A 25,731-nucleotide genomic window follows, 5' to 3' on the forward strand; every position below is an offset into this window, starting at 1 on the left:
AAGTTTTTGTGTTTTTCTTCAAACTTATACAATTCTCATTAGCAGAGAACACCATACAGAATTGACAAAGAAATGTATTTTAGGGCTTGAAAGGGGAGAAAGGTTGGAGAGATGTCACATCTCCTTGTTTCCTCAAATATTGATAAATTACAAACTCTCATTTTGTAATTCTAGATAATAGGTGGGAGGGTTTAAAAAACATCATTATCTAAGAGTTCTTATTTATTTTCATTGGTATAAAACTTTTATGTTATATTTTTACAGAAAATGAGTTTATCCATGGATTCCTCACTTCTTTATATCAATACAGTTATAATAAAATAGACTATTTTATTAAATAATTTGTTGGCTAAATATATCTAAAATTATAAATTTAGGTTGTAAAATGTAACCATCTACAAAATACCTCTATTGGACAAATTTGAAAATGACAATCAAGATTTGAAAATGAATGTTAAGTCTTAACAAAATAGACACCACATTTTTCCCGGACCGACTATCACACATGATCGACGATACCCTAATTCTGGTGTTCCTTGGTCGCTGTCGGAGGATTCGAATTTTAAAGGATGCTCGAATTGTTTAGTTCTTGAAATGTGATAAGATTGACTTTTAACTATGAACAATGTGTGATGATGACACAAATGTCTAATCAATATTTATTTATTAATAGAAAGGATTCACAAAAATATAGATAATAGTAAAATAAAAATGGATAATAGTAAAAAAAAATCACTAGTATAATGTTTAATTTTATTTATTCAACATCAGAATAAGAGTCCTATATCAGAGATGTGTTTTTGTGAATATCCCTAACTAGTTGAGAAATCTTGACACTCAATTTTATCGTTGAAATACATTTATTCTCATAGATTGAATATAAATGTTCATTAAATCATCACATGTAAGAATCAAGTTTTATACAAGTAACATTAAACAAACATTTTAAGATTTCAATAAAAAAATATTAAATTGTAATTTTATCAATCATTGTCTGTGAAAATAACCATTTACCAATGGAAATTACAAAGCCAGTCAGGCACCTCATTTAAATTAAAACCGGAAAAATATTAAATATTGTCATAAGCAGCAGCAGCATCACAATAACAGTACATAAACAGGTTCCAAACAATATAAGGAAGGATTGATGTTGGCTTACAAATGGCTGCTTGTCAAACTCCATTCTCATCATCAGAAAGCAAGCAATCTTGTATTTGTTCCCTGTAAGATCAAATAAAAATAATGAATTGAAATATACTTTTCAGTTCTAATGATCCAAAATAAGTTTTGATTTGCATCTCCAGTCATTCATTGTAAATAAAGGAACATGAAAATACAATAACTAAATACCTATTGGTTTAAAAAATATAGGGTGGCCCTTGTTAACTAAGAACACTTTAGAATGGAAATTTCAACAAACTATTGAGCTAGCCGTGTTTTACTAACCTCAGCCATCTTTGGTTGTCATAGCCTCCATGTTTTGTCTTTGCCGCAATAGGATTTGGTAAGAGAGAATAAAACTGCTCCATCGATGATGTGTCCTGTGGGAGTATCTCAAACTGACAACTGAAACAGCACATCCCCTCAATAGTTTTAGAGTCAGCTAGGTCATTGTCAGATTTATCGAGAGGACTATTACAAATTGCACAGAAGGAATCAGGAGGAAGAGATTCATCAAATTTCTGATTATATTTCTTTTGACGCCTTTCAGATGACAAAATACCGTTACAATCATCACTATCGGGAATCATGTTGAATTGAAACGGAATTAGCTTCCCAGCAGTCCTAACAATTGTGGACTCTCGAGAAGGATTTTCTTCCTGAAAATAACATGCCAAAATAGCAGAGTTTATTTACAACCAAGATCTGAGCCAGAAAGAAATATTCATTGTGTTCTTTCAATACTAAGGTCTTGCTCTCTTTGGGTTATTTGTGATTAATCTCTAGTAACCCACCATCAATCCTAAATCCTCTCATCAATCACATCATTCAAATCAACAATCAAAAATACTAAAATACCCTCTATTTCTTTATATATTTATACCCCTAATATCATTTTACCCAAATAACCCATAAACGAACAAAGCTGGTGGTGTTGATATATTTATACCCCTAGTACTAAAATACTAAGGCTTTATTTGATGTTGTTGATATGGATTTAATTCAAATGAACCACCAACTACATCAATAATCGCTTCATCTATCAAATAATTAACTAAAATACTAAAACACCCTTACTATACTTTTTATAATATTTTGAATACTAAGGACATTTTGGTCATTTTATGTTTGTGTATCATGATAGTTAGAATTGATAGTTGTTAATATGTTAGTCTGTTAGTTAGTATAGAGACTGTTAGAGTAGTTGTATACATAGAGGATAATGAAAATGATATGAAAGAAGTAAAGTATGTTTTCTACTCGTTCTCTAAAGCTTCTCATTCCCCTTTCTATCGGAATGTTTCTCGATATCATCCTTTTCTCTCGAGGACTATAGCATTTTACCCAAACAATCTATACAAACAACTTTTTATATCGAACAAGTTATTTTTGAAAAAAATGGTGTTTCTGAAGAAAAACAAAAAATAAGATCAAACAAGCTCTCAGAAAATAATAAAAGACACTAGTAGCCAATTTTCTACCTGTAAAAGTTTCACAAATGATGTGACCAAACCATTGATACCAGATGGCTTCCTCTCAAAAACTTCAACAGTTTTCAGACTGTCCTGCCATTATAACATCAATCACTTCATGGATAGTTGTAGTTGCAATGTGAAGAAATCATTTCAGGGAGGCAAACTAGTAAGCATATAAGTCTAATTATAGATACTTAAAACATACACGTGATAAACAAGATCATAACTTCAACTAAAGCCCTAATGAAATCCAAGAATGACAAACCTGTCAAGGCAACAGAGTAAGTTGAGCTCTTGCGTAAGACAATCACGTAAAGGAAGCAGCACTGGTACTTCCCATCTTGCATCAACATACTGTATATCTGCTGCCAATGAGTAACCCTTGCCCTGTCACAGAAGATTTTTTTTAATAATCAACAAAGTATACTTCTTTCCTCCCTTGTATTTAGTTTAACAAGTAAATCAATAAAATAAGAAACAAACTAACCTTAACTGTTGCTGTAAGCACATGACAAGCTAATCTTGATGTGCATGATCCTAGCAAAAGTTTATTGTAACCATTTTCAAGAGCAATCTGTCATAAGAAGCCAATAATACATGAATGAAACATTTCCTATTGTGTACATGCTTTGAAAAAAACAAGAAAAAAGTACTAGGACATGAACCTTTTGCAAAGATAACATCCTCAATTGCAGCAGAAGATCTTCCCTTCCTGTAACATCATTAACAGCATTCACCAATTCTTTCAATCTGTATTTACTATCTGAAGACCAGAGGCTCCCTAGTGAAGCAACATGAAAGTTTTTTTTTGGTGGATCTAAGTTTGAGACAATAAGCTTCATTTCTTCAATGGCTTCGTCAAGTTCATGAGAAGTTTCTGTATGTGCATCACTTTCATTAATAAAGGCAACCCCGATACCAAATACCGCCAATGAACGATCTCTACTTGCATCAAAATTCTTCTGTGCCTTATGCTGTATCTCACGCACAAACTCTATCGCCACCCTAAAACAAGTGTAATATACTTAGTGAATTTTCAAAGACGGGATTTTTCAAAAGATAAAAAAAAAAGTGCTGAATCGAGAAACCTGGAAGAGGGACCGCCGGAAAAGGCAACTAGAACTTTGTCCGAAGGAGAAATCATGGCGTTTGAAGTGATAGCGAATCTGAACTTGCCGAAAAGATTGTTCCGGAAACAATCGATACAGAAACGCGAGGCGTCACTAAAGGCAGCGGCTGCTGCAGCCGTAGGATTCGTGATGGAGATCGGCTGATTACACTTGCACTTGATGCATAGATGTTTGTCAATTTTGTTCCTGTTGACATCATCATCATCATCCCTGGAAGAAACGACTTTGACGGCCTCATTGGTCCCGTTCTCTTCTTCTTCTTTGTAACAACCGGATTGACACTCGCCTCCCGTCCGGCACGCCATCTTCTGCCGCCGTTACGTTCTTCGTACTTCTGCTTGCTAGGGTTCTTCTTCGCTAAAAACTTAACACTAAATAATGATTTTTTTTTTTAAATAATAATTAGATTTAAAAACCCGAAAATAAAAATTGATTTGAAAAAGCAATATTTATTACATTTTTAAAAAAATTAAAATAATCTAAGAAGTTGTAAAAAATAATCTCTTCTAATCAAGATAATATCTTTATTATTTAGTTATAAATAATAATAAAAAGTTTTGGGGTTGGACATGAAAACATAGCTTATTTGATTTATTTTTTCGCTTAAACTTGATTTTAGTTTTATTTCCATAGTCTCCACTCTCATTTAGTATCAATTTTCAATGAAAATATACTATACCCTGAACTCAAATATGGTGACTAATTTCAACCAACAAAACACTTTATTTTGATTTTTCTTTTAATTTAAGATATATTACTTTTTGTAAAAGACTTGAAATATAATTGGGTAATGATAACCAATGCTTAAGATAATTCCAAGAACTGAATTGTAACTGTTTTGAAGATAATAACATAGTCAAGAATTGTATTCCAAAGAATTTTGGTTTAGGGTTTGTACTACCCACAACAATTATTGAAGTCAACTTTTTAAGCAAATAAAAATCTGATGTTCATTATGGGGAAGAAATTATAGCTAAATTCACATATACATGGTTCTTCATTATAGCATTCCTACTACAAACCAAATCAAACCAAACTGTATCTATAGATTTCATCTAAGCTAGAACAGAGGAAAGTAAAAATGAAGAAATAGCAATCTTCTTAATAATAATAATAATAATAATAATAATAATAATGATAAAAATAATAATAATAATAGTCTTAAGTGCTAGTTTAGTCTCTTTATGATAAGAAATTCACGGATGTTGACCCTGCTTCAAGTTATTTCTGATTTGAACAATTAGAACTCTTCTCATGATCCAAGATTAAAATTTTCTTTTCCAATCAAACATCTCATTTGTGTATAACAAATGAGTAAACAGATAAAAATAAACAAGATAAATTTGAAACATTCCCCATAAAATCAATTGTACAGTATTTTATTTGAAACATTCCCCAATTCTAAGCTGATGTTCTCCACATACATACGTAACCCTCCTATATTATCGACTTCAGATCTTGAACATAGATTGGGAAAATCATGCAATAAAAGTAGACAGTGAAGTGAAGACATATATATCACCTGCTGCTAAGGATTGGAAAATATCTATCAACAATATAAGAGAAAGGAAAACACAATCTAGACAAAATAGAAACCTCAAACTCAAAACTTCATTTTCCCAATTCGTTAATGTTGAGCGATGCACCGGAATCGCAAGATTGAAAGAAAAACTAATCCCAAATTAGGGATTTTAGCTATGGTTCGATAATTGAAGTTGTTATTATCATTATGGCCTGTTTGGAAGCGAGAACATAACGTTACCTGCCATCTATGACATGACAACCGCCATGTTTTTGTTTATCAAACCTGATTTATGTTATTAATTAGCAAAAACAAATATCATTTTATGTATCTTAATGTTAACTTTTTGTATAATAATTGGCATGGAAAACTAAAAATTTAAATTGGTTAAATCATTTTGTACACTAGACAAAACCAATTCGTTAATGTTGGTTTGAGAAAATCTTAAAGGTTCTCAATTGGATGAATTATCAAAACTCATAATTACTAGTTGAAAATGCCAAATTCTTGGCAATAATATTCTCAAACCTTAGTTCTCAATGAATCATCCAAAATTGAATACTTACATTCCTAAAGATATCTTTTATTTTTCATTCCAAACTCTTATAATCAATAATTAGAACAAAAATTACAGATTCTCTTGAAGAAAGTGCAACTAATACTACCAAAAACAAATGTGTAGAAAAAGTGTGTTATTATGTAGAAATATCTCACACAACCTGAAACAAAATCAATAATATTTCAATACCCTAAAAGAATTTGTTTTCATTGAAGACCATAAATGAAAGCATCTGACCATATCTGAAATTCATGAATAAATTAAATCTAACCAATTAAGATCAATGAAATTAGCAGCTTGAAAGTAAATATGAGATCAATGAACATCACTTAATAATATGAAATCATGTCACTGATCCAAACCCACAAATAATCATGGAGCAAAAAGTAGTAGTAGAAATAGACAATTTAAATATCCAACAATCATTCGTCTAAACAAAATATAATCAATTCATTCAAAATTGAAACCAAATTTGACTAAAAACATCACTCAAACAAAGGGAAAGTTCAACAGATCAGTTTGAAGGAATGAAAAACTACCATTATGAAGATTTAAGGAATAGAACAAAACATTCTTCAAGCATCAACTCTCTCGGAAGATTCATCAACAAGGGTGACCAACTTCCCTGTGGGCTTTGCCAACAGATCTGTGTATTCTTGATATGGGGATCTTGAGAATCGTGTTTCCTTCCAGAATTCAGGAGTCAAGAATCCATAGGTCTTCAGAAGACAATCAAATGTAGCCTGCAAATCAAAACCAAAAAACAATCCAACAGTTACAATATAGATCAAATTACAAAAAGTTCAAGATCACCATCATCATACCTTCACGAAGTTTCCAAGAGTCTTAGTTGATCCACGAGAAGAGGTAAAGACATCCTCAATACCAGCGAACTGGAGCACCTTCTTGGGCACACGAGCAGCAACAATACCAGCACCACGAGGAGCAGGAACCATCCTGACAGTAACGGATCCACACTTTCCGGTGACCTTGCAAGGAACAGTGTGAGGCTTTCCAATCTTGTTACCCCAATAACCTCTCCTAACCGGGATCACAGATAATTTAGCAAGAATGATAGCGCCGCGAATAGCCGTCGCCACCTCCTTGCTGCACTTCACTCCAAGTCCGACATGACCATTTCCATCTCCAACAACGACAAAAGCTTTGAACCTGGTTCTCTGTCCAGCACGAGTCTGTTTCTGCACAGGCATAATCTTCATGACCTCATCTTTCAATGAGGGTCCAACCAATTGATCGACAATCTGGTGTTCCTTGATTGGGAGCGAGTGCAGATAGATCTGTTCCAAGCTTCGGATTTTTCCATCCTTCACCAATCGTCCGAGCTTAGTAACGGGAACCCATTTCTCCTCTTCATCGCGACGAGGTCCACGACGACGGCCCCTACCACGGTCTCCACCCCTTCCACCGCGTCCGAAGCCGCGGCCGAAACCACCACGGTCAGCGCCGCGCTCTCCAACTCCTCTTTCCGCCATGATTGTAGTGAATTGGGTTTGTATGAAGAATATGCCTTTTGAGAAGTAGTAGCGGCTGAGGAAGAGACTAAATCTGCTAGGGTTTCAAGACTTTAAATGGAGGATGTCGCTCCTAGCCCTAGGTATGAGCCTTTCTTGTTAAATGGGCCGAAACAAAAATGGGCTGATAAAAAAATAATAAATGAGCCGAAACGAAAATGGGCTGATAAAAGAGACGGGCGGCTGAAAATCTATATGTATCTAATGAAAATTTTAATTTTGTAAGTTATTCTTACAATTTAATATCTATATAATCAATTCTTTGTACTTTTTTTTAGATTAGATTTTATTTTGTATTATTTAATAATTAAATTTTTATATTTAATTTTTTTATGAAAAAATTGCATTTATATAAAAGTTCTTATTTGCCTGCTATATTAAGTCATGCATGAAAGGAAATCTAAAAAATAATATCTCTCCTTATTTATTTTATATATATATATTCTCTATCATACTAATTATATATATATATATATATATATATATATATATATATATATATATATATATATATATTTTAGTATAAATTCTATCATTATTTACTTTTTAATATATAATATAAATTTATTAAAAAATAATTATATCTCCTCATTTTTCTTAATATATATATATATATATATATATTCTTTCCTAATTTATTTTTCAATATAATATATATATAAATATTCATTCTCTTCATAATTATATACCTATAAAAGTTTATATATAATAAATATATATATTTTATATTCATATATATTTCTTCTGAATTTTTTATTTAGATTTATATATAATTATACAACTTTTATAAATTATTTTATATTTTTATTTAATTAGAAAAGAAATAAGATAAGTATATTATCTCTAATTATTAATTTATATAAACTTATATATATTTTTATACAGATTTTAAATACATAAATAAATGTAAACTTATTTATTTTGTAGGTGAATATAAAATTACTTACTTAAAAAATATTATTTTTTATTATAATTATTACAAATTTTATTTATATTAACACTAATTAATAAGAATTAAATTATTAATTTACGGATCATATTTAAAATTTGTTAGTAATTTATAAACACAAAATATAAAATTTTGAACTTGTGTTTTTTTTATATCTCTATATTTATCTTTTATTTTAAAAAATAAATCGATTCTTATAATTATATTTTTTTTAAAATAAATTTAATATAATATTTTAACATTTTCAATTCATAATGCATGCATGTGCTGCATTCTAGTAAAGAATGAAGAAGGAAATTCTTCAAAAATCACTACTTTTTTATTTATTTTTTATTTTTAAATCATTACAAATATTATTGAAAAATTGCAGTGAAAAATCATATAAAAACAATTCAGCAAAGGTTATGACTACTAAGTATCTACAAGTTAAAATAGAAGCAAAAAAAAAACAACAAATTAACAACTTCATAAAAATGAGCTCCATTTTCACATCCAAATAAATATATAAACTATTATAATAGTTCCTATGGTGATAGATGCATGTGTATGTAATAATAACAGTTGTTATATTTTTTAATTAAGAGAATATGAATTAAAAATAGGTAAAAAAATGTTTCAATATTTAAATAAATAAATAAAATGAACAAGTTAATAGTGTATTTCATTCAAAATATAATGTTATGTTGTCATATCAATTTGTGGCATCTTGAAATACACTGGCTAACCACTTCATTGAAAATTTGGGTATCTTGGCGTTTTATTTTGATATTTTTTTTAATAACATTATAAATATATATTAGATTACCAACAAAATTTACTAGATCAAATCTCATTCAATACAACATAAAACTATTATGTATTTAATCATATAAATATTTTCGAGTAAAAGATTTTATGATAAAAAAATCGGTTAATACAAACATACAATGACCTTTCTATCATGAATGAAAATAGTTTATTCTTCAACCCAATTGAAATTTAATTATTCGACTCTCGACCTCAACATGAACTAGCACGTTGATGCTAATTAAACTTTACCATCTCATGTATATGTAAAGACCAAACTATGATCCATATTCTTGAACTCAATTGTTAAGGTTAAAGTTGTGTAAATTACTATCACTATATAATATAAGAGCAAGAAACCTGAGTGACTTACAAATTTATGAATTTTAAAGTAAATTCGACCTCTCATTAATATATATATATTTTTGAAATAAAGTCTTAATCATTGCAAATTTTGTACAAAAGTTTTGCTCGAAATTTTACATTTCTATTTATCAATTAACAAGATTTCCAATAAAGTTTCACATTTTTTTTTTAATTTGTATAAAGTTAAGATGATTTATAGTCATGGCTCAAGTTTAAATTAAACATTCTGAGTAAAAATCTAACTTAAAACCAACTAAGACTATTTAAGCTACACTAGTGTTTCACCTTTTCAAATATCATTTTTAGTTAAAGTTTGAAAGCTTGATTTTTTAGTAGGCTTTGGAAACGATTCATCAATTCTCTACTCATATATATAAATCAAAAAGGATGTTCATCATTTTTTATTTTTATGCTTCATTACAATATTTTGGTTTTGATCATTTTTTTACTCATGCAACATTTACATAATATCAAAATTAATGAAAATTCTCATTTTTTTTAAATAAGTGATAATCTATAGGACTCAAGTTATATTGCGATCATTAATTTTAAACGCTTTGTAAGAAAACTCTTATTTTCAAAATAAATTATAACATGTCTTCAAACAAATTCAAATTAAAACTTTAATATATAATTTGAATTTTACAAAATGTAATAAAAAGCACTCCACGTATAAATGTAAACATTTTTAGTTAAAAATAAGAACGACAAATAAATTAAACTATGTACACGTGTTTGAAAAACTATTAGGGTCATAAATGATATTTCACTTGTCATTTTGAAAATCTCAAGAGATTGTATCCATAATAAGAATATTAAAGAGCATCCTTATCATATCGAATCTAAAGACGAATTCTCAAAATATTATATCTTCGCTTTCTTAGGTATTACAATATTTTTTTTATATTTTTTATTATAATAAGTCATCATTTTGACTATGAATCAAAGAAAATATTTTCACTTTTTAAAAAATAGTTTAGAAGATAGAAGAATAAAATTAAAAGTTAAAAAGGGGGAAAAACATAAATTATGGGTCACTATATTAGAGAGGAGGGAGTTCATTTGGTGAAATGCAATAGACTTCACCAATTTAGTTCTTGTTATTTTGCCGTAGTTTTTGGGAGAGCACAATTCTAGCTGCTATCTGCTCTTAGGTACGTTCAATCTCTCTCCCTCTATTTCTATATCTATATATCAATCTATCTAACTAGTTTAGATCTATCCATATGCATAGGGTTTTTGATGAGATTATACATTTGATCTAAAGAATGCATGCATGTTGTTTAAGGCGGAACCATTTTATTAATCAACAACGAAAGTTGTGACCATCGATACTCAAATATTCGTTATATATATCATTCTTTTGATATATGATAGGGCGTTGTCGCCTTCTTAGTTCTTATCTTTCTCTTGAGGTTGTAGTAAAATGTGTTTTTTTATAGGGGGTTTCTTTTGGAGAAGAAAATGGTTTTGCATGTTGATGGATACAGATTAATTTAATTTCATTGAACTTATGATCTTGTTATTTGGGATTATTCTTTTATTTTTTTAAAATCATTGACTATTGATTTTTACATTAATTTAACAAGAAATGATTTCCTTGTTATTAAGGGTTTGTTTTTACTTTTGCATGTAGATAAGTTTCAAAGATGTCTCAAAACATAGCAAACCAAGATTTGGAGTTGAATGTTGTTAATTCGGAATCAACCATCATTGGTCCGAATCGAAGAAGCTTTGATTGCGACATTGAAAGTAGACATGTCCTACAAAGGGTGGCTCCTCTTCCTCCCATCAACCAAACGGCGCATGCCATTGGCTCTGGCTCTGGCTCTGGCTCTGGAGGTGCGGGCTTGGTGGAACCAAGTCTAGCCAACCAAACCAGGCCACCACTTGCAACATTTGGACCAGTAGGACCAATAGGTGGCAACTTGATTCAACATCAGAGTGGAAACATGAACCAAGCACCCGTGAATGAAATCATACAATATCGTCGTCGTCGTCGTGTGGATGTGCCTGTTGAAGAGCGAAGAAGACAGAGATTGGTAATTGATTTTTTTCAATAATTTGATTCCTCCAAAAATATAATTTTCAAATGTCTAATTTCTTTTTATATAACTATTTTCATGTAGGTTCGAGACATTCAGGAGTGGATTAGTTCAAACCATCCTGAGCTGGTCTTGTACAAACTTGATCTATTTATTAATTAATTGTCACAAGTCTTGATTATATTTTAGTTTATAATTTGTTTATATTATGTTTATTAGGTAGGCTATACTGAGGAAGAAAGGGAGGAAGAAGAGAATGTGATGCTTAGCATGTCTTTGGATGTAACAACGTGACATAACCCTTTTATTATTTTTTCTTAAATATGTTTTATAAATGATGAATCTTGTTGAAATAGGATTTGTACGAGCTGCGTGATGATTTGGGGAGTGACGATGGCGGGTTGAGTGATTATACAATCCATAAGTATATAAAGTCGAGTAGATTTTGTCCCGAAGACGAGGATGAAGACGAGGCATGTTGTATTTGTCTGGTAAGATGCGACACTTATATAAATATATATTTTTGTTAAGTAAACACTTAAACATGTATATTTTGAGACTTTTTCATGTCCTTATTATTTTCAGGAAACTTACATATCATCTGAGGATACAATTGTATGCAAACTGGACTGCGACCATATGTATCACTTCAAGTGCATTAGGTCATGGCTTAGGGAGGTTAATAGATGCCCGGCCTGTAGAGCCATTGCGGTGACACCTTGAAGTGAACTAAAGCGCACCCGCACTCGCACCCGCTGTCTTAAAATTTGAACTTCTTTCTTTTTCTTTTTTTTTTGGTAAGGTTTTAAGTTAAACTGGTGATGTTTCAAATTTGAACTTAAAAATATTTGAACTATGTTATGTTATTTTATTTTCTCTTTAATTTCTTATATTATGTCTTGTTTGGATTAAGCTATTTAAATAATTTTTAATAAATTATCATCTTCTAGTACATCGTCAAACAAAATATTAAAATATTTTATATTTTTTTATAAAGTACAAGTGTTATTTTTTATTATTAATTTATGAATTATTTAACAAATGTTGATTGGATGATTTTGAAGAGATTTTTTTTAATAAAGAAATTTGGAAAATTTTAATGTATAATAATAAAATATATTTTTTAAAATAAAAAATATTTTAATAATTTGACTAGTGAATTCATTAAATAAAAGTGTTCACAAAATAATATTTTATTATAATTAATTTTTTCTTATAATAAAATATTATTTCATTCACATTTTTTTTATTAATTAAATTCATTAATCAAAATATTAAAATATTCTTCATTTTAAAAAAATATATTTTTTATCATTATATATTAATATCTTCTAAATCTTTTTATTAAAATAAAAAATCAAAATCTTAAATAACTTTTTGAAAATTAAAATGAAGTTTAAAAATAAAATTACTATTTATCCCTGATTATATTTTTTTATTGTGTTATTCTCAAGAGAAATCTGGATAAAATTGGGAAAAATTATATATAAGTTATGAAAATAAAATGGGAAATTTTTTTGTGTCATTTTTTAGTTGGGTTTAAAACTACTCTTATTATTCAAAAACAATAAATAGTAGGTTATTATTATTTTAAAATTAAAATAATAAATTACATGGATCTTTTTCAAAAATTAAAAAATATTAATATTGACAATAGACTAAAATTAAAAAAGTTTAATCTTAAAAAGGAAAATTGAAGAAAAAAAAAATTAGATAAAACAACATAAAATACATGATAGATAATTATTGTTTATAATAATAAGTGAGTAAAAAAAAGATTAGTGAGGAACAAAAATAATTTATCTTAAATGCAAATATTAAAATAAATAATTACAAAAACTTAAAGTTAAAACGATTGAAAGAAATTCAAAATCTAAAATTAAAAAATATGATATAGATAATTATTATTTTTAGATAACTAATCATCACATTATATTTAACTAATTAATAACTATGAATGCATTTAAAAGTTTAATATATATATATATATATATATATATATATATATATATTAATTAAGTCGGTCAAAATAAAATTGATTTGTACTAGTGTTTCTCACATTGCTGACATCTTTTTCAACTAATAAATAAAACAAAATAAAAAAATATTTTTATTTAAAAAATATTTATAAAATGACATGGTAGAGAATATTCAACTTTGAGTTGGACCAGAAAATGTGATATCATGAAGATAAAGACCAAATTAAAAAAATATAAGTTTGTAAAATTTGTTTCACCATCGGGACTAACTGAGTGACAAAATATAATTCAATTTAATTGAGTCACCACCACCTTTAAAATTACTTTTAGACCAAGAAATAAGCATCATCACTATCATTTGTACCTATAAAGACAACCAAACATGCATTTAAATAATTCCCAATATCCAAAGTAGATTAAAGTTAGAAACAAATGATGTACAATGGCCCACCCATGTCCCAAGAATTCAATTAAATTACATCCCCAAAGTAAAATAATAATAAAAAAATCCTCTATAATACCCATCTAGGAATTAATTCCTCACTCATTCTCCCCATCTTAAGTTACATCTCTTAAAATGACAAAGCCAGTTGTGGAGTTGTTATATGAAGACAACAACAACAACCGTCTACCACCACTAGTGGAATCTCCGGCTGAAATGGTGGTGGTGGTCGAACCAATTAACCACTCAACAAACCGATCCATTGAGACACTTGTGGTTGTGTTGGCGGTTATCATCATTGTTTCTCTCATTGCAGGTCTCATTGCTCGGCTGTGTGGTGGCCGGACTAGACATTTTGGTGGAGAAGAACATGACATGGAAAGCTGGATCGAGAGACACTGCAGAAGCTGCATCGACAGTGGAGTTCAAACCGCACCAATACCAAAACCACCACCAACAGTAGCAGCAGCTGAAGAAATTAAGAAATAAAACTTGTGTTTGTTATAATTAATTGTTTTGTTATATATATATATATATATATATATATATATATATATATATATATATATATATATATATATATATGAGTATGATATCTTGTTTGATTAATTTCCAAATTGTTTCTCTATTCTTTAATTAGTCATTTGAAATGAAAGTGTGAAGTTTGATTGACATGATTTCATGATTCTGTTTTTCTTTTGTTGAGTTCTTAACTTTCTTTGACATTAATCAAATAATTATTAAAGTGTCATCACAACTAACCGTTAATAGATGCTTTTCTTTTCTTCACTAAACATATATAGCTGTTGATAGTTCTTTACAATATGTATAATAACATAAATTTGTGTAACAATAGAAATGATCTATTAATGGTGACAGTTAGATTGTTTAGCTAAGATGTTACAAGGTTGCATTACTTTACTTTTTTTCATTTATTTTATAAACATGAGATCGTAAACGATGAAAATTCGAATATAATAATTAATACTACTAGTAGGATACCCTACGTTGTACGGGAAATTAAAATGTTTTTACATAATTACCGATTGTTAAATAATTCATCCAAGTTACTTTTTTTTTTCTCTAAAATAAAATTGCAAAGAGGTTGAAAAAACATTTTTTTTTGGCCTTTCGATGACTTTTTTAGCACTTGAGTGTCATATTTTTTTAAATTACTTAAATTTGATTTGAGTTGATGTTATATTTTGTTTAATGTGACATCTTATTTAGTAGGATCAAATTTTTTATTTAAATTTTTTTTTATCCGAATAATTCTTATAATCTTCGATGGATCGTTTACTGTTTATATCCTCGAAGTTTTTATAAAATATTTAATTTAGTAAAATAGAATATATTTATATGAATAGAAAATAATATATATATATATATATATATATATATATATATATATATATATATATATAATTAGAGGAAAACATAAAAAAAGAAATTAATTATTAATAATTGTTTTTTCGTATAGGTAAATTGTATAAAATATTTATAAATATATATATATATTTCCATATATATATATATATATATAAATATATATATATATATGGAAAAAAATTATGAAAAAAATTTGTATGAATCAAATATTTTTATATACATATAAACATGAATTTGTAATATTTTTTTTATTTTTTTTAATATTAGATAATAATTTTTTTAATGTAAATTTAGTGGTGTTTTTTTTTGAATTAATAGTCATATAAATTATATATTCATATATATATATATATAAATATATAATATATAAATAGTGGGAAAAATTTGTGTAAGAAAAAATATATTTATATAAAATTAATTATGTAAAATAGGAAAGACAATTAATTCTACTATTGATTTAAACTATTGAAAACAAAATAGAAAATTTTAAGTTAAAATAGATTATTCAATATGACATATTTTATAATTTTAAAAGACCATATATATAAAAATTAAAAGACAATGGTTTAAGATATCATATATTATCGGAAAAATAAAACAAGTTGAATTATATATTAATAAAAAACATCTTTTATCAAACGAAATTAGAGAATGTAAAATAAAAAAGAGAAACTAAATCTTCTGTCCTTTTCGTCCTAGTAAATTGTCATTCGAGCGAGTATCTCCAAATTTGTTTGTATTTTTAACAATCTAATTAAGACAATAAAATATTAAACAATAATAAAAAACAATTTATTTGATAGAAAAAATTGAAAAAATACCCGAAGTTGATGTTCTTTCTTAATAAAATTTAATTTAATATATAAACATGTTTTAAAAACCTAAATAAGACATTAAAATAGATAAAAAAAAAAATTATTTGAATTCAAAAAATTAAAAAAATACAACATAATTAATATATATATATATATATATATATATTTTCATTAAACAAATGACCAAAATAAGAAACAGAAAAAAAGTTTCTTATACAAGATTTATTTAGGATAACATAAAATCCATCAACTACAATAATAAGTTGGAGGATTAAATAATTAAATATTACCAATATTTTCAAGCCCTTCACGGAAGATTGACTTCAATTTTATGTTTATTAAAAGCAATACCGCCTTGGTCATCTCTAGCATCATAGAGAGAGAAAACTCCAGTAGTGTCAATGAAAACCATCTCCATCTCCACCTTCACCGGCCAGCTCCATCCAAAATCCGTCCCATACAACTCAACATGCGGCAACCCACCAATGCCATACAATTTTGGACCGACAAAGGCTGAATCCGCATCAGATAACCATGCATTAGATAACCAGTTCTCTACCCCCTTCACAACTCCTTTAGCCAATCTTACAATCGCCTCTAGAATCGTAGTTGACGCCATCGTCATCCCAAACCTTCTCCCCTTTCAAAGATGCAACCTTTATCGTTGCTATCTGAAACTTTACACAGTTTCCAATGTAATTGGCCAGAATCGGAGGATCCAATCGTGCTCAACAATCCATGGGTACTCCGAGTTGAATATTCTCGGTTGTAATATCTCCCCCATCTGCTTTAACCAGACAAAAAAAAGAGCAAGAGAGAGGAGGGAGAATATATCAGTTTTGAAAACTCCGGAAGTCGCCTAAGTCTTCAGCGTTCTCTCCTTACTTACTTTCACTCTTTACCTCTAGAATCGCAGTCGCCGCCATCGCCAAACATTTTCCCCTTTCAAAGACGTAAAATTTATCGTTGCTATCCGAAACTTTACGCAGTTTCCAATGTAATTGGCCGGAATCGGAGGATCCAATCGTGCTCGACAATCCATGAGGACTACGAGTTGAATATTCTCGGTTGTAATATCTCCCCTATCTTCTTTACAAAAAAAAATTAAGAAAAAAAGAGTAAGAGAGAGGAAGGAGAAAATACCAATTTTGATAACTCTGGAATAATTCCACTAAGCTTCTTTGTTCTTGTAAAATATTTTTTAGATGGTGTGCTTTAAGCCACCTAAGTCTTCAGTGTTCTTTCCTTCTCTAACTATCTTTTACTTTTTATTCTTTGATCATGTCTTTTTTTAAGCTTCTCTATACTATTATTTTTTCTGGTCTCACGAATTAGATTTGAATCAATATCTCATCTAGGCTACTTTCAAAATAAGAGGTTGATCATCAAGAACATATAATTTGATGAATTAATTTCAAGATGTAAGCTCAATCTCAATCAAGTCATATGAGCCACCAACTATTTTATTTAGAAAGAAAGGTAAACGTGGTTATTGCAATTGGACTTTGTTGATATAAGATTATTTATAAGTTGAAAAAATATTTGGGTGGAGAAAAAAAATGAAAGTCCGGTTTAATTGAGAGGTTTTATTATTAATATTTAATGCTAAATTAATAAGAATTCATATTGTTGTAGGCTGACCCGGCCCGGAGGGGTAGGCAGCCTAGGCCACGGTCTAGGGCCTAGGACCAAAAAAGGGCCCATTTTTTTTTATATATGCTAGGTATTAGTAAGAATTTTTAGTTTCTTATTCTTTAATTTTTTTTATTATGTTAAATTTTTTGGCCCATGGCTCTATAGCCCAAATAGAGAAAAAAAACTAACACTATCATAACAAAAAATTGAAAACCCTATCGTCTGTCTCTCTTAGTCTCTGTATCTTACATCGACAACGAAACCGACAACGAAACTCACAACGAAACCGACAACGAAACCGACAACAAAATAATTTCGACGGTGGCTCTGTTTCGCTGGGTTTGAGGCTTGAGGTAAGGTTTAACCATTAAAAGTGAAAATTCAACATCAGGATTTGATTGTTATTTATTTTTATGCTTTATTTTAAGATTGTGTATTTGTGTGGTAATGTTCCTAATATGACTGTAAAGTCTCTATCTAACACTCGATGGGAGGCTCGTGTTAAAAGCATTAAAGCACTCAGATTTCAAGCTCCTCAGGTAAAGAAAGCTTTGCTTGAATTGTATAATATTTGTGATGATGCTAAATCAAAGAGTGAATCTGAAAGTTTGGCATCAATGATTGAAAGTTTTGAATTTATACTTGGTATGGTTATTTGGTATGAAATCTTGTTTGCTATAAATATGGTTAGTAAGAAAATGCAGTCCTCATCTATGTGTATTGATTATGCCATTAATCAATTGGAAAACTTAATTGCATTTTTTGAGAAGTTTCGAATAGATGGGTTTGTCTCTAGTTTAATTATTGCAAATGATATTGCATGTGAAATGGACATAGATCCTGTTTTTTCGACTAAACGTGTTAAGAAGATCCCTATAAAATATTTTGATGATAATACTTCTAATGTTGAACAACAATCGCCAGAAGAATCTTTTAGGATCAACTATTTTTTAGTATTGGTTGATATGTCTCTTGCATCCCTAAAACATAGGTTTGAACAATTGAATGAGTTTAATGACTTATTTGGGTTCCTTATGAATTCTGGAAAGATGAAGGCATTGAATGAAAGCAAATTGAAAGAAAAGTGTAGCACATTTTATAATGTATTTTCTCATGAAGGTACGTGTGATGTTAATTTGAGTGATTTGTTTTCTGAACTAAAAATACTACAAGTTGCTTTACCTAGTAACAATCGATTCACTAAGCTAGTTAAAAGCCTTATAATTATTATGCAATTCCACCTGTGTGTAAGACATCCTTAATGATCAATATTAAACGCTTTTGGCAAGTCAGAGCAAGACTTCTCTATGAGAACCCTCGGGAGACCTGTCTAATGAGATTGATGATTGGTTTGTCGAGTGCGATAAGTGGCATGTGAAAAATGTAAGGTGATAAAATGTTTTCCTTTAAGGATTTTTCAAACTCATAATTTTTTTTGAACTTTAGATGTTTATAAATTTTAAAATATATGTTAACATTAAATTTTAGATTGATTTTAATCATATAAATAATATTTTGTTTAAATTTCTTATCTATGCAACAGGATTCATTCTAGTAATTTTATATATATATATATATATAGTATTTAATATGTATTACCAATTAATTAATTATTCGACATAGTGTATGTGACTCGCACTTTTTAATCGTTTTAAGTTTATGAACGGGTCAACTCACGATTCGACTCAAGTATCATTTACTCTCACATATATATTCAAATTAACCATTGTTCTTGACTCGTTAAACCAAACAAATTCAAATTAAGCATGATTATATAATATATATATATATATATATATATTTTTTTTTTATGGTCAACTTTAAGGTCGCAATGAAATATGTTAAATTGATTAAAAAAAAGTGAAAGATGGTTGGAATAAATAAAAGGTGAGCTATAATTTTTATTTTTTTAACTAAATAAGAAAGAAATTACATGAAGGAAAATTTTAAAGACGATTCACAAATATTATAAATAATTCTAATAAAAATAAATTAATTTGAATAATAATATAATTGAATATAAAAAGATTGAAGGAAAAAAAGATGTATTAAAAAATATATATAAATATTAGTTAAGACAAAAATAATAATAAATATGTAGGTAATTTTTAATATTGTATAAATCAATATAATTCAAACATTTAAATGAGTACTTATAAGGTCTAAAAAAAAATTAAAAAAATAAAACTTAATTTATAATCCGAAATCCCTAAATACTTTTCCTTCAAAATGCCCTAATATAAAATGCCCTAAGCTAAACATTGCGCCTCTCTCTCTCTTGCAAGCTGAACAATGTGGCCTTACTCTCATTCTCGTCTCAGCTACGGGAGGAAAAGAACTTCATCTTCTTCTACTTGTCTATCGGGAAAAGAGGTAGTCGAGACTACGAACTGTTTTGACAAACTGCCAATAGATGTGTCGGTGGCGATTCTGCAAAAGGTTGGGACTATTGACATATTGTTGAATGTCCAGCTAGTATGTGTTTTATGGCGTAAAATATGTCTAGACCCTATAATCTGGCGATCCATTGACATACACAACATCGGCAAACTCTGCAACCTTCCCGATTTTCTAGTAACTTCCGACGACCTTCCTTATGATGTTCACAAACTGACACAGGTAGCCATTGACCGAAACTGTGGTCAATTGGTTAATATCAACCTGGAATATATTGGAAATGACCACCTCCTCGAGTATATTACTGACACGTATAAATATCATTTTATTTGTAGATTCTGATATTCATCTGTACATTTCCAAATGAGATTAGAATAAATGGTATAAACATTATTTTTGCATGATAACTTCCTTAAATGGATTGTTTAGAGCATTTACCTCATAAATTGGTTCTAAAGTACATGACTCCAAGGGGTTATATTAGATTTCTTAATAAAAAATCTAATATAATTATCATAATTTTCTATTTCTGTGGATTTGTATATCATAAAAGCATTAGAAAGTATCTTTCGTAAATCTTTGAATTTAAAATTTAAATAATCTTTATATACTTTGTTTTCCTCTTGTAATATTTTGGATCTATATTTGTCTTTTGTACTTTATTTATTTTGGGTTGTTAATTTGGAACTGACATTGATTGGGCTTGGGCTTGTATTTAGGAAAAATAAGTTGAAGCGACTTCGATTTGTATGGAGTTTCATTACAGACAGACGAGGGATTAAGTAAAGCTACTAAAAAGATGTCATCTATAGAAGAACTTCATATTGTTGGGGACATCAAACGTGTAAGTCTTGAAACTGTTGGTTTCAACTGCCCTGGTTTAAAATCACTCACATTTAAAAAAACAATGTTTAATTACTAAAATCGAGTATACAGAGGAGAGTGGTGTGATGAAATTAGTTTTATAAGGTATGAGGAGGACTATGACTATGACGATGGAATTGATCCTAATTTTGCTGCACTTGCTATCTCAAGAACAATGCCTCAGTTGCAACACCTTAACCTTATTGGTAATGGATTGACAAACGAAGGCCTACAGTCTATACTCGACTCTTGTCCTCGTCTAGAATCACTTGATCTTAGGAAGTGCTTTAGAGTTGACTTGAGAGCTGATCTTGTGTTGGACAAAAGATGTTCTTCCATAAAGGAATTTTATCACCCCGGTGACTCTACTGATCCTAATGATGATGATTTTCAATCTTATGATGAGACTGATTTTGAATTCCCCAAAAATGAGTATTGGCAATGGTGATTTTCAATCTTATGATGAGACTGATTTTGAATTCCCCAAAAATGAGTATTGGCAATGGTGATGTTAACGGTGATTTCACTGGTAATTTCGCTGGTATTTTAGATTTTGTTTTGTTGGATTATGAACCTTTTTCTTTGATGTTTTTTTAAATTATTGAATATTTATGTGTTTTAACTTTTAACTATGAATTAGTAACTTCTAAACGAATGAGAAATGAAATCAAATTAAAATATTTTTTCTAGGGGATATATCTTTTTTGAAGTGGATATGTTTGATGATGATTTGGTAGATTATTAAAATATTTATGGTGGAGTACTTAAATATTGATTTTTTTATGGTGAAGTATTTAAATATTTAAATAATTTTTTATTTGAATTATTTATTATCTTTTTTATTATTCTAAAAAAATATAATATATATATATATTAAAACATGTATATTAATATATTTTATTATTTGATATATCCTCAAGACATTCATCAAAAATGTTTTTTTTTTATTAATTTTTTTGTAACTAGACTTATGAAAAATAAATAAAAATAAATAATCCATAATTTCTTTTACCAAAGCCCAAAACATACAACTCACTCTTCTTGTTGTATGAAAGTAAAAATAATAATGGATTGGATAAGCTCATGGGCTAGGTACATTTATATTAAGTCAATCTTAATATCATTAAATTTCACTAAAATCAAATCAGATACCCTAAGTCATAGTTAAAAATTTTGAATTTTTTTCTCTTAATAGCTAATATGTCTCTATAATTTGTATAGAGTTAAATCCACTATACATAGATTAAAATTCATTCTCATCAGTTTTGTATAATTTTATATCAATTTGTGTCTTATTTTTATATTTTTCATGTTTCAATAATATTTTTATTAGTATCTAATATATAATATTAAGAATCTTAAAATTTAACAAGTTTCTTAATTTTAAATTTTCAAAAAAAAAAATAGTATTATATCTTTTTGAAGGCAATAATTGACAATCCTTCATTATTTTAGCATCGAAACAAATACATTTATTTATGATAAGAAGTTAAAATTTTCTTCTAAATTTCAAATAGTTGAGTTTGATAAAAATTAATTAACTATCATAGAACGAAATCATGGATTATATATTTTTATATGATGATATCATGTTAATCATTATAATAAAATTATACGAATTTACATTAAAATATAATCGTATCAAACTATTCAACATTTAAATATGAAAATTTATCATGTCCATTAAAAAATACTTGATGAATATTTTATTTATAAAACTAGTAAATTTCAACTTCAATTGTAATTGTTTTATATTATTTTTCTTTAAATATTTTTAATCTGGATAAATTTTGAATTATGACTCCACCATCAGTTCAGATTATTTTATATTTATTGATCGAAGACCACGCAGACCAAATCACCGAATGATCTGATTAAAATAATATTTTTCTAGTTTATATATAAATACTTCAATCTCTAAAATAATAGTGTTTTCTGAATAATGTTATCGACTTCTCGTTCTCTCCGCTCGGCGACGGACTCCTCTTCTATTACTCCTTGCCCGGAAAAAAAAAGTAATCGAGGCTCGGAACTGGGTGGACTTCCTGCCGAAAAAAGGTTGGGATCATTGAAATACTGAACACTATCCCAATAGTATGTCACTCGTGGCATAAAATCAGTAAAGACCCTGAGCTCTGGCGCTACACAGACTCTGATCTAGTTGAGATGACCAAGAATGCAATTGACCGGAGCTGTGGACAATTGATTGATCTCAAAATCGCAAGTTTTGGATGTGACGATCTCCTCATACATCTTTCTAACAGGTATAAGAATCTTCTTCCCCCATAGATATTATAAAGAAAAAAATCCTAAAGTATGTTTATGAAAGGGCATATATTATTGTCTTGTGCTCATTAATCTTATTAAGAAGAACTTTTGAATGACCTTTAAACGTTTGGTCTTTCATTCTTGAAGCATGAGTACCCTTTGAAGAATATGATAACTTAACCTTTTTTATTAAGGTAAATTTTATTGGTTATTTCTAATTCTAAATTGCAAAGAAAAGAATCATAAATTATATGAATAGACATGAAAGAATATTGTGTTTTTTCCATCCATTCTAGCTTGATACAGTGAGTGACCGATATAGACATTTTTTTATTTAATTTAACAAATATCAAACACAACACTTTTGATAAGTTGTTTTTACTTATTAGATATAAATTATTAACTTTTATTTCTAAATGATTGGTTTTTATAGATAATAAATTAGAAAAATATTGTTTATGACCTTGTGTCAGTTTTAGCCTTTTAAGTTTACTTATTATTTTGAATTAGCTTTAACCTTTTAAGTTTACTAATCTTATTTTCTTAGATGGATTGCAACTAGAATTATCTTGGTCTGACTTAACCTATGGACTTGTCAAGTTTACCCTAGACCAGCATTGCATTATGAATGATTTCTTTTGAATAACTTGGTTTTTCTCGAATTTATAGACATGTAAAAAAAGTTCATTATATATGAGGCATGTTTAACTTTTATATTTAATAGAAATTAGCATTTATCACCTTGATTATCAAGGTAACTCGGTGATAAGAATCGGTTTAAGAGACCAAAATATTATGGGTTCGATTTTATCTGAAAACGTTTTGAGTTTAAGTGGAATCGTGTATGTGGAGTGTCATTCTTCTCTAATTTTAAAAATTAGCACTTATCTGAATTTTCTTGTTCATGATTTTCAATATTAACAGTTGGTTTGCCTAAATTGTATATTGCATCTTTTGTTTGGACAAAAAGACATTAAAGCAACAATTAGGTCTTAATCTTTTCCATATGAATATGAATTTCTTTATATTATTTATTGTTTTATTAATGTGTAATGTGTATTGTTATATTCATTATCCATATCAATGATAGGCCAAAAGTGATAATTATATGTCTCTCACCAAATAACAAGAAAATAGTATCTTATATATTGTTAGGTTTTTATGAACAAGTCTTTTTTGTATATATATTTGTCTCTTACATTTTGTTTATGTTGGGTGAGTCTTACTTGTTGGTTGATTGGGGATCTAATACTAACCGGACTTGAGCTGGTATTTAGGAGAAATTCGTTGAGGAGTCTTTGACTTGTAGCGTGCTGGAACATTTCTGATGAGGGATTAAGTGAAGTTTTTAAAAACTTGTCATCCTTGGAAGAGCTTCAAATTTATTTTTACAACATCACACTTGTAGGTTTGGAACTTGTTGGTCGCCACTGTCCGGGATTGAAATCACTCACATTTAATCAAAACGGAATGTTTCATGAATATGAGTCTGAAAATGAGGAAGCATTTGCTATAGCAAGAAGCATGCCTGAGCTGCGTCACCTTAGCCTATTTGAGAATCCGATGTCGAACAATGGTCTTCAAGCTATCCTCTACTCTTGCCATCATCTTGAATCACTTGATATTAGGCAGTGCTTTAGCGTTAAACTTGTGGATTGTGAATTGAGTAAAATATGTTCTTCTATAAAAAGACTCCGCGACCCTCATGACTGTATTGATGATTATGAATTCAAATTCGACTCATGCATTCTCAGCACGGAACCTTATCATGATTTCGTCTCCTTTGAACATTCCTTCATGTAGCGGGGTAATGGAGGATTGGAGTTTAGATTTATTCTAAATGTTTTGATTGTGTTTTTGATGTACCTTTACTTTTTGCAAGGACCCATCTTTGTTTTGTGTTGAAATTTGTTTGACTGCCTAAAAAAACTTATAATATGCATATTTGAAAATGTGAAACTGCTAAATAAATAATCAGAACTACTAAAACTTAATATATTAAAAATAATACTAGGTTGTAAGCTTCAATCATGATCATAATATTAGTACATGAAACATTTAATTATAAAACATTTAGAGTTTTATGTTGGTTATGTTCAAATTTTTACAAAAAATCAAACCATCCAATCATATATATATATATATATATATTATTATTAAATTATTTAATTTATTAATTAAAATATTATAACTATATCAATTATAAAAATTTAAATATTGTTATTATTAAATAACTTATTTCAAAACTTAATTAGTTAATGAATAACTAAATCCAAAAAAATATCTTTTATCTATCTCAATCTTATTTATTGTATCACTTCATTTATTGATCAAAATATTAAAATATTATATATTTTAAATTATAATTTTTTATTTTATCATTATATATTAATATTTTTTATTTATATATCTTCAAA

General features: G+C 28.4%; 5 protein-coding genes across 5 annotated transcripts; 3 read left to right on the forward strand and 2 right to left on the reverse strand.

The window, feature by feature from the left end:
* Positions 1-965: 965 nt before the first annotated feature.
* Positions 966-4,134, reverse strand: LOC124925853 (cytoplasmic tRNA 2-thiolation protein 2). The gene is made up of 7 exons (XM_047465968.1): positions 3,725-4,134; positions 3,302-3,641; positions 3,124-3,210; positions 2,902-3,023; positions 2,643-2,721; positions 1,447-1,820; positions 966-1,221 (listed from the first exon to the last, which is right to left on the reverse strand). Exons 1-7 carry the CDS (start codon positions 4,069-4,071, stop codon positions 1,173-1,175), a joined length of 1,398 nt encoding a protein of 465 aa, XP_047321924.1. The 5' UTR covers positions 4,072-4,134; the 3' UTR covers positions 966-1,172.
* Positions 4,135-6,237: 2,103 nt separating this feature from the next.
* Positions 6,238-7,411, reverse strand: LOC124926594 (40S ribosomal protein S2-4-like). The gene is made up of 2 exons (XM_047466845.1): positions 6,672-7,411; positions 6,238-6,590 (listed from the first exon to the last, which is right to left on the reverse strand). Exons 1-2 carry the CDS (start codon positions 7,338-7,340, stop codon positions 6,423-6,425), a joined length of 837 nt encoding a protein of 278 aa, XP_047322801.1. The 5' UTR covers positions 7,341-7,411; the 3' UTR covers positions 6,238-6,422.
* A 3,718-nt stretch (positions 7,412-11,129) lies between these two features.
* LOC124925268 (probable E3 ubiquitin-protein ligase ZFP1) lies at positions 11,130-12,248 on the forward strand. The gene is made up of 5 exons (XM_047465238.1): positions 11,130-11,522; positions 11,610-11,654; positions 11,745-11,807; positions 11,882-12,016; positions 12,111-12,248. Exons 1-5 carry the CDS (start codon positions 11,130-11,132, stop codon positions 12,246-12,248), a joined length of 774 nt encoding a protein of 257 aa, XP_047321194.1.
* A 7,829-nt stretch (positions 12,249-20,077) lies between these two features.
* LOC124925269 (F-box protein SKIP19-like) lies at positions 20,078-21,494 on the forward strand. Its single transcript, XM_047465240.1, has 2 exons — positions 20,078-20,493; positions 21,119-21,494. Exons 1-2 carry the CDS (start codon positions 20,078-20,080, stop codon positions 21,492-21,494), a joined length of 792 nt encoding a protein of 263 aa, XP_047321196.1.
* A 41-nt stretch (positions 21,495-21,535) lies between these two features.
* LOC124925270 (putative F-box/LRR-repeat protein 23) lies at positions 21,536-25,117 on the forward strand. The gene is made up of 5 exons (XM_047465241.1): positions 21,536-21,587; positions 23,142-23,310; positions 23,862-23,886; positions 23,984-23,987; positions 24,723-25,117. The coding sequence occupies exons 1-5, from the start codon at positions 21,536-21,538 to the stop codon at positions 25,115-25,117; spliced, it is 645 nt and encodes a 214-aa protein (XP_047321197.1).
* Positions 25,118-25,731: the final 614 nt, after the last annotated feature.

This window comes from Impatiens glandulifera, chromosome 2, assembly GCF_907164915.1.
Source record: "Impatiens glandulifera chromosome 2, dImpGla2.1, whole genome shotgun sequence".
In the NCBI taxonomy this organism is placed as follows: Eukaryota; Viridiplantae; Streptophyta; class Magnoliopsida; order Ericales; family Balsaminaceae; genus Impatiens; species Impatiens glandulifera.

What these genes read in the sequence shown, in the direction of transcription:
- LOC124925853 (XM_047465968.1), bottom strand. Translation starts at nt 4,071, where the DNA reads ATGGCGTGCCGGACGGGAGGCGAGTGTCAATCCGGTTGTTACAAAGAA. An exon ending in GGATGTTATCTTTGCAAAAG is followed by an intron (nt 3,211 to 3,301) that starts GTTCATGTCCTA and finishes TTCTTATGACAG; the next exon opens with ATTGCTCTTGAAAATGGTTA. An exon ending in GACAACCAAAGATGGCTGAG is followed by an intron (nt 1,222 to 1,446) that starts GTTAGTAAAACA and finishes TTGATCTTACAG; the next exon opens with GGAACAAATACAAGATTGCT.
- LOC124926594 (XM_047466845.1), bottom strand. Translation starts at nt 7,340, where the DNA reads ATGGCGGAAAGAGGAGTTGGAGAGCGCGGCGCTGACCGTGGTGGTTTC. An exon ending in CTCTTGGAAACTTCGTGAAG is followed by an intron (nt 6,591 to 6,671) that starts GTATGATGATGG and finishes TTTGATTTGCAG; the next exon opens with GCTACATTTGATTGTCTTCT.
- LOC124925268 (XM_047465238.1), top strand. Translation starts at nt 11,130, where the DNA reads ATGTCTCAAAACATAGCAAACCAAGATTTGGAGTTGAATGTTGTTAAT. An exon ending in GTTCAAACCATCCTGAGCTG is followed by an intron (nt 11,655 to 11,744) that starts GTCTTGTACAAA and finishes TATGTTTATTAG; the next exon opens with GTAGGCTATACTGAGGAAGA. An exon ending in AGGCATGTTGTATTTGTCTG is followed by an intron (nt 12,017 to 12,110) that starts GTAAGATGCGAC and finishes TATTATTTTCAG; the next exon opens with GAAACTTACATATCATCTGA.
- LOC124925269 (XM_047465240.1), top strand. Translation starts at nt 20,078, where the DNA reads ATGTGGCCTTACTCTCATTCTCGTCTCAGCTACGGGAGGAAAAGAACT. An exon ending in CTCGAGTATATTACTGACAC is followed by an intron (nt 20,494 to 21,118) that starts GTATAAATATCA and finishes TCGAGTATACAG; the next exon opens with AGGAGAGTGGTGTGATGAAA.
- LOC124925270 (XM_047465241.1), top strand. Translation starts at nt 21,536, where the DNA reads ATGAGTATTGGCAATGGTGATGTTAACGGTGATTTCACTGGTAATTTC. An exon ending in TTTCACTGGTAATTTCGCTG is followed by an intron (nt 21,588 to 23,141) that starts GTATTTTAGATT and finishes CTATCCCAATAG; the next exon opens with TATGTCACTCGTGGCATAAA. An exon ending in CTCATACATCTTTCTAACAG is followed by an intron (nt 23,311 to 23,861) that starts GTATAAGAATCT and finishes TTATTTTCTTAG; the next exon opens with ATGGATTGCAACTAGAATTA.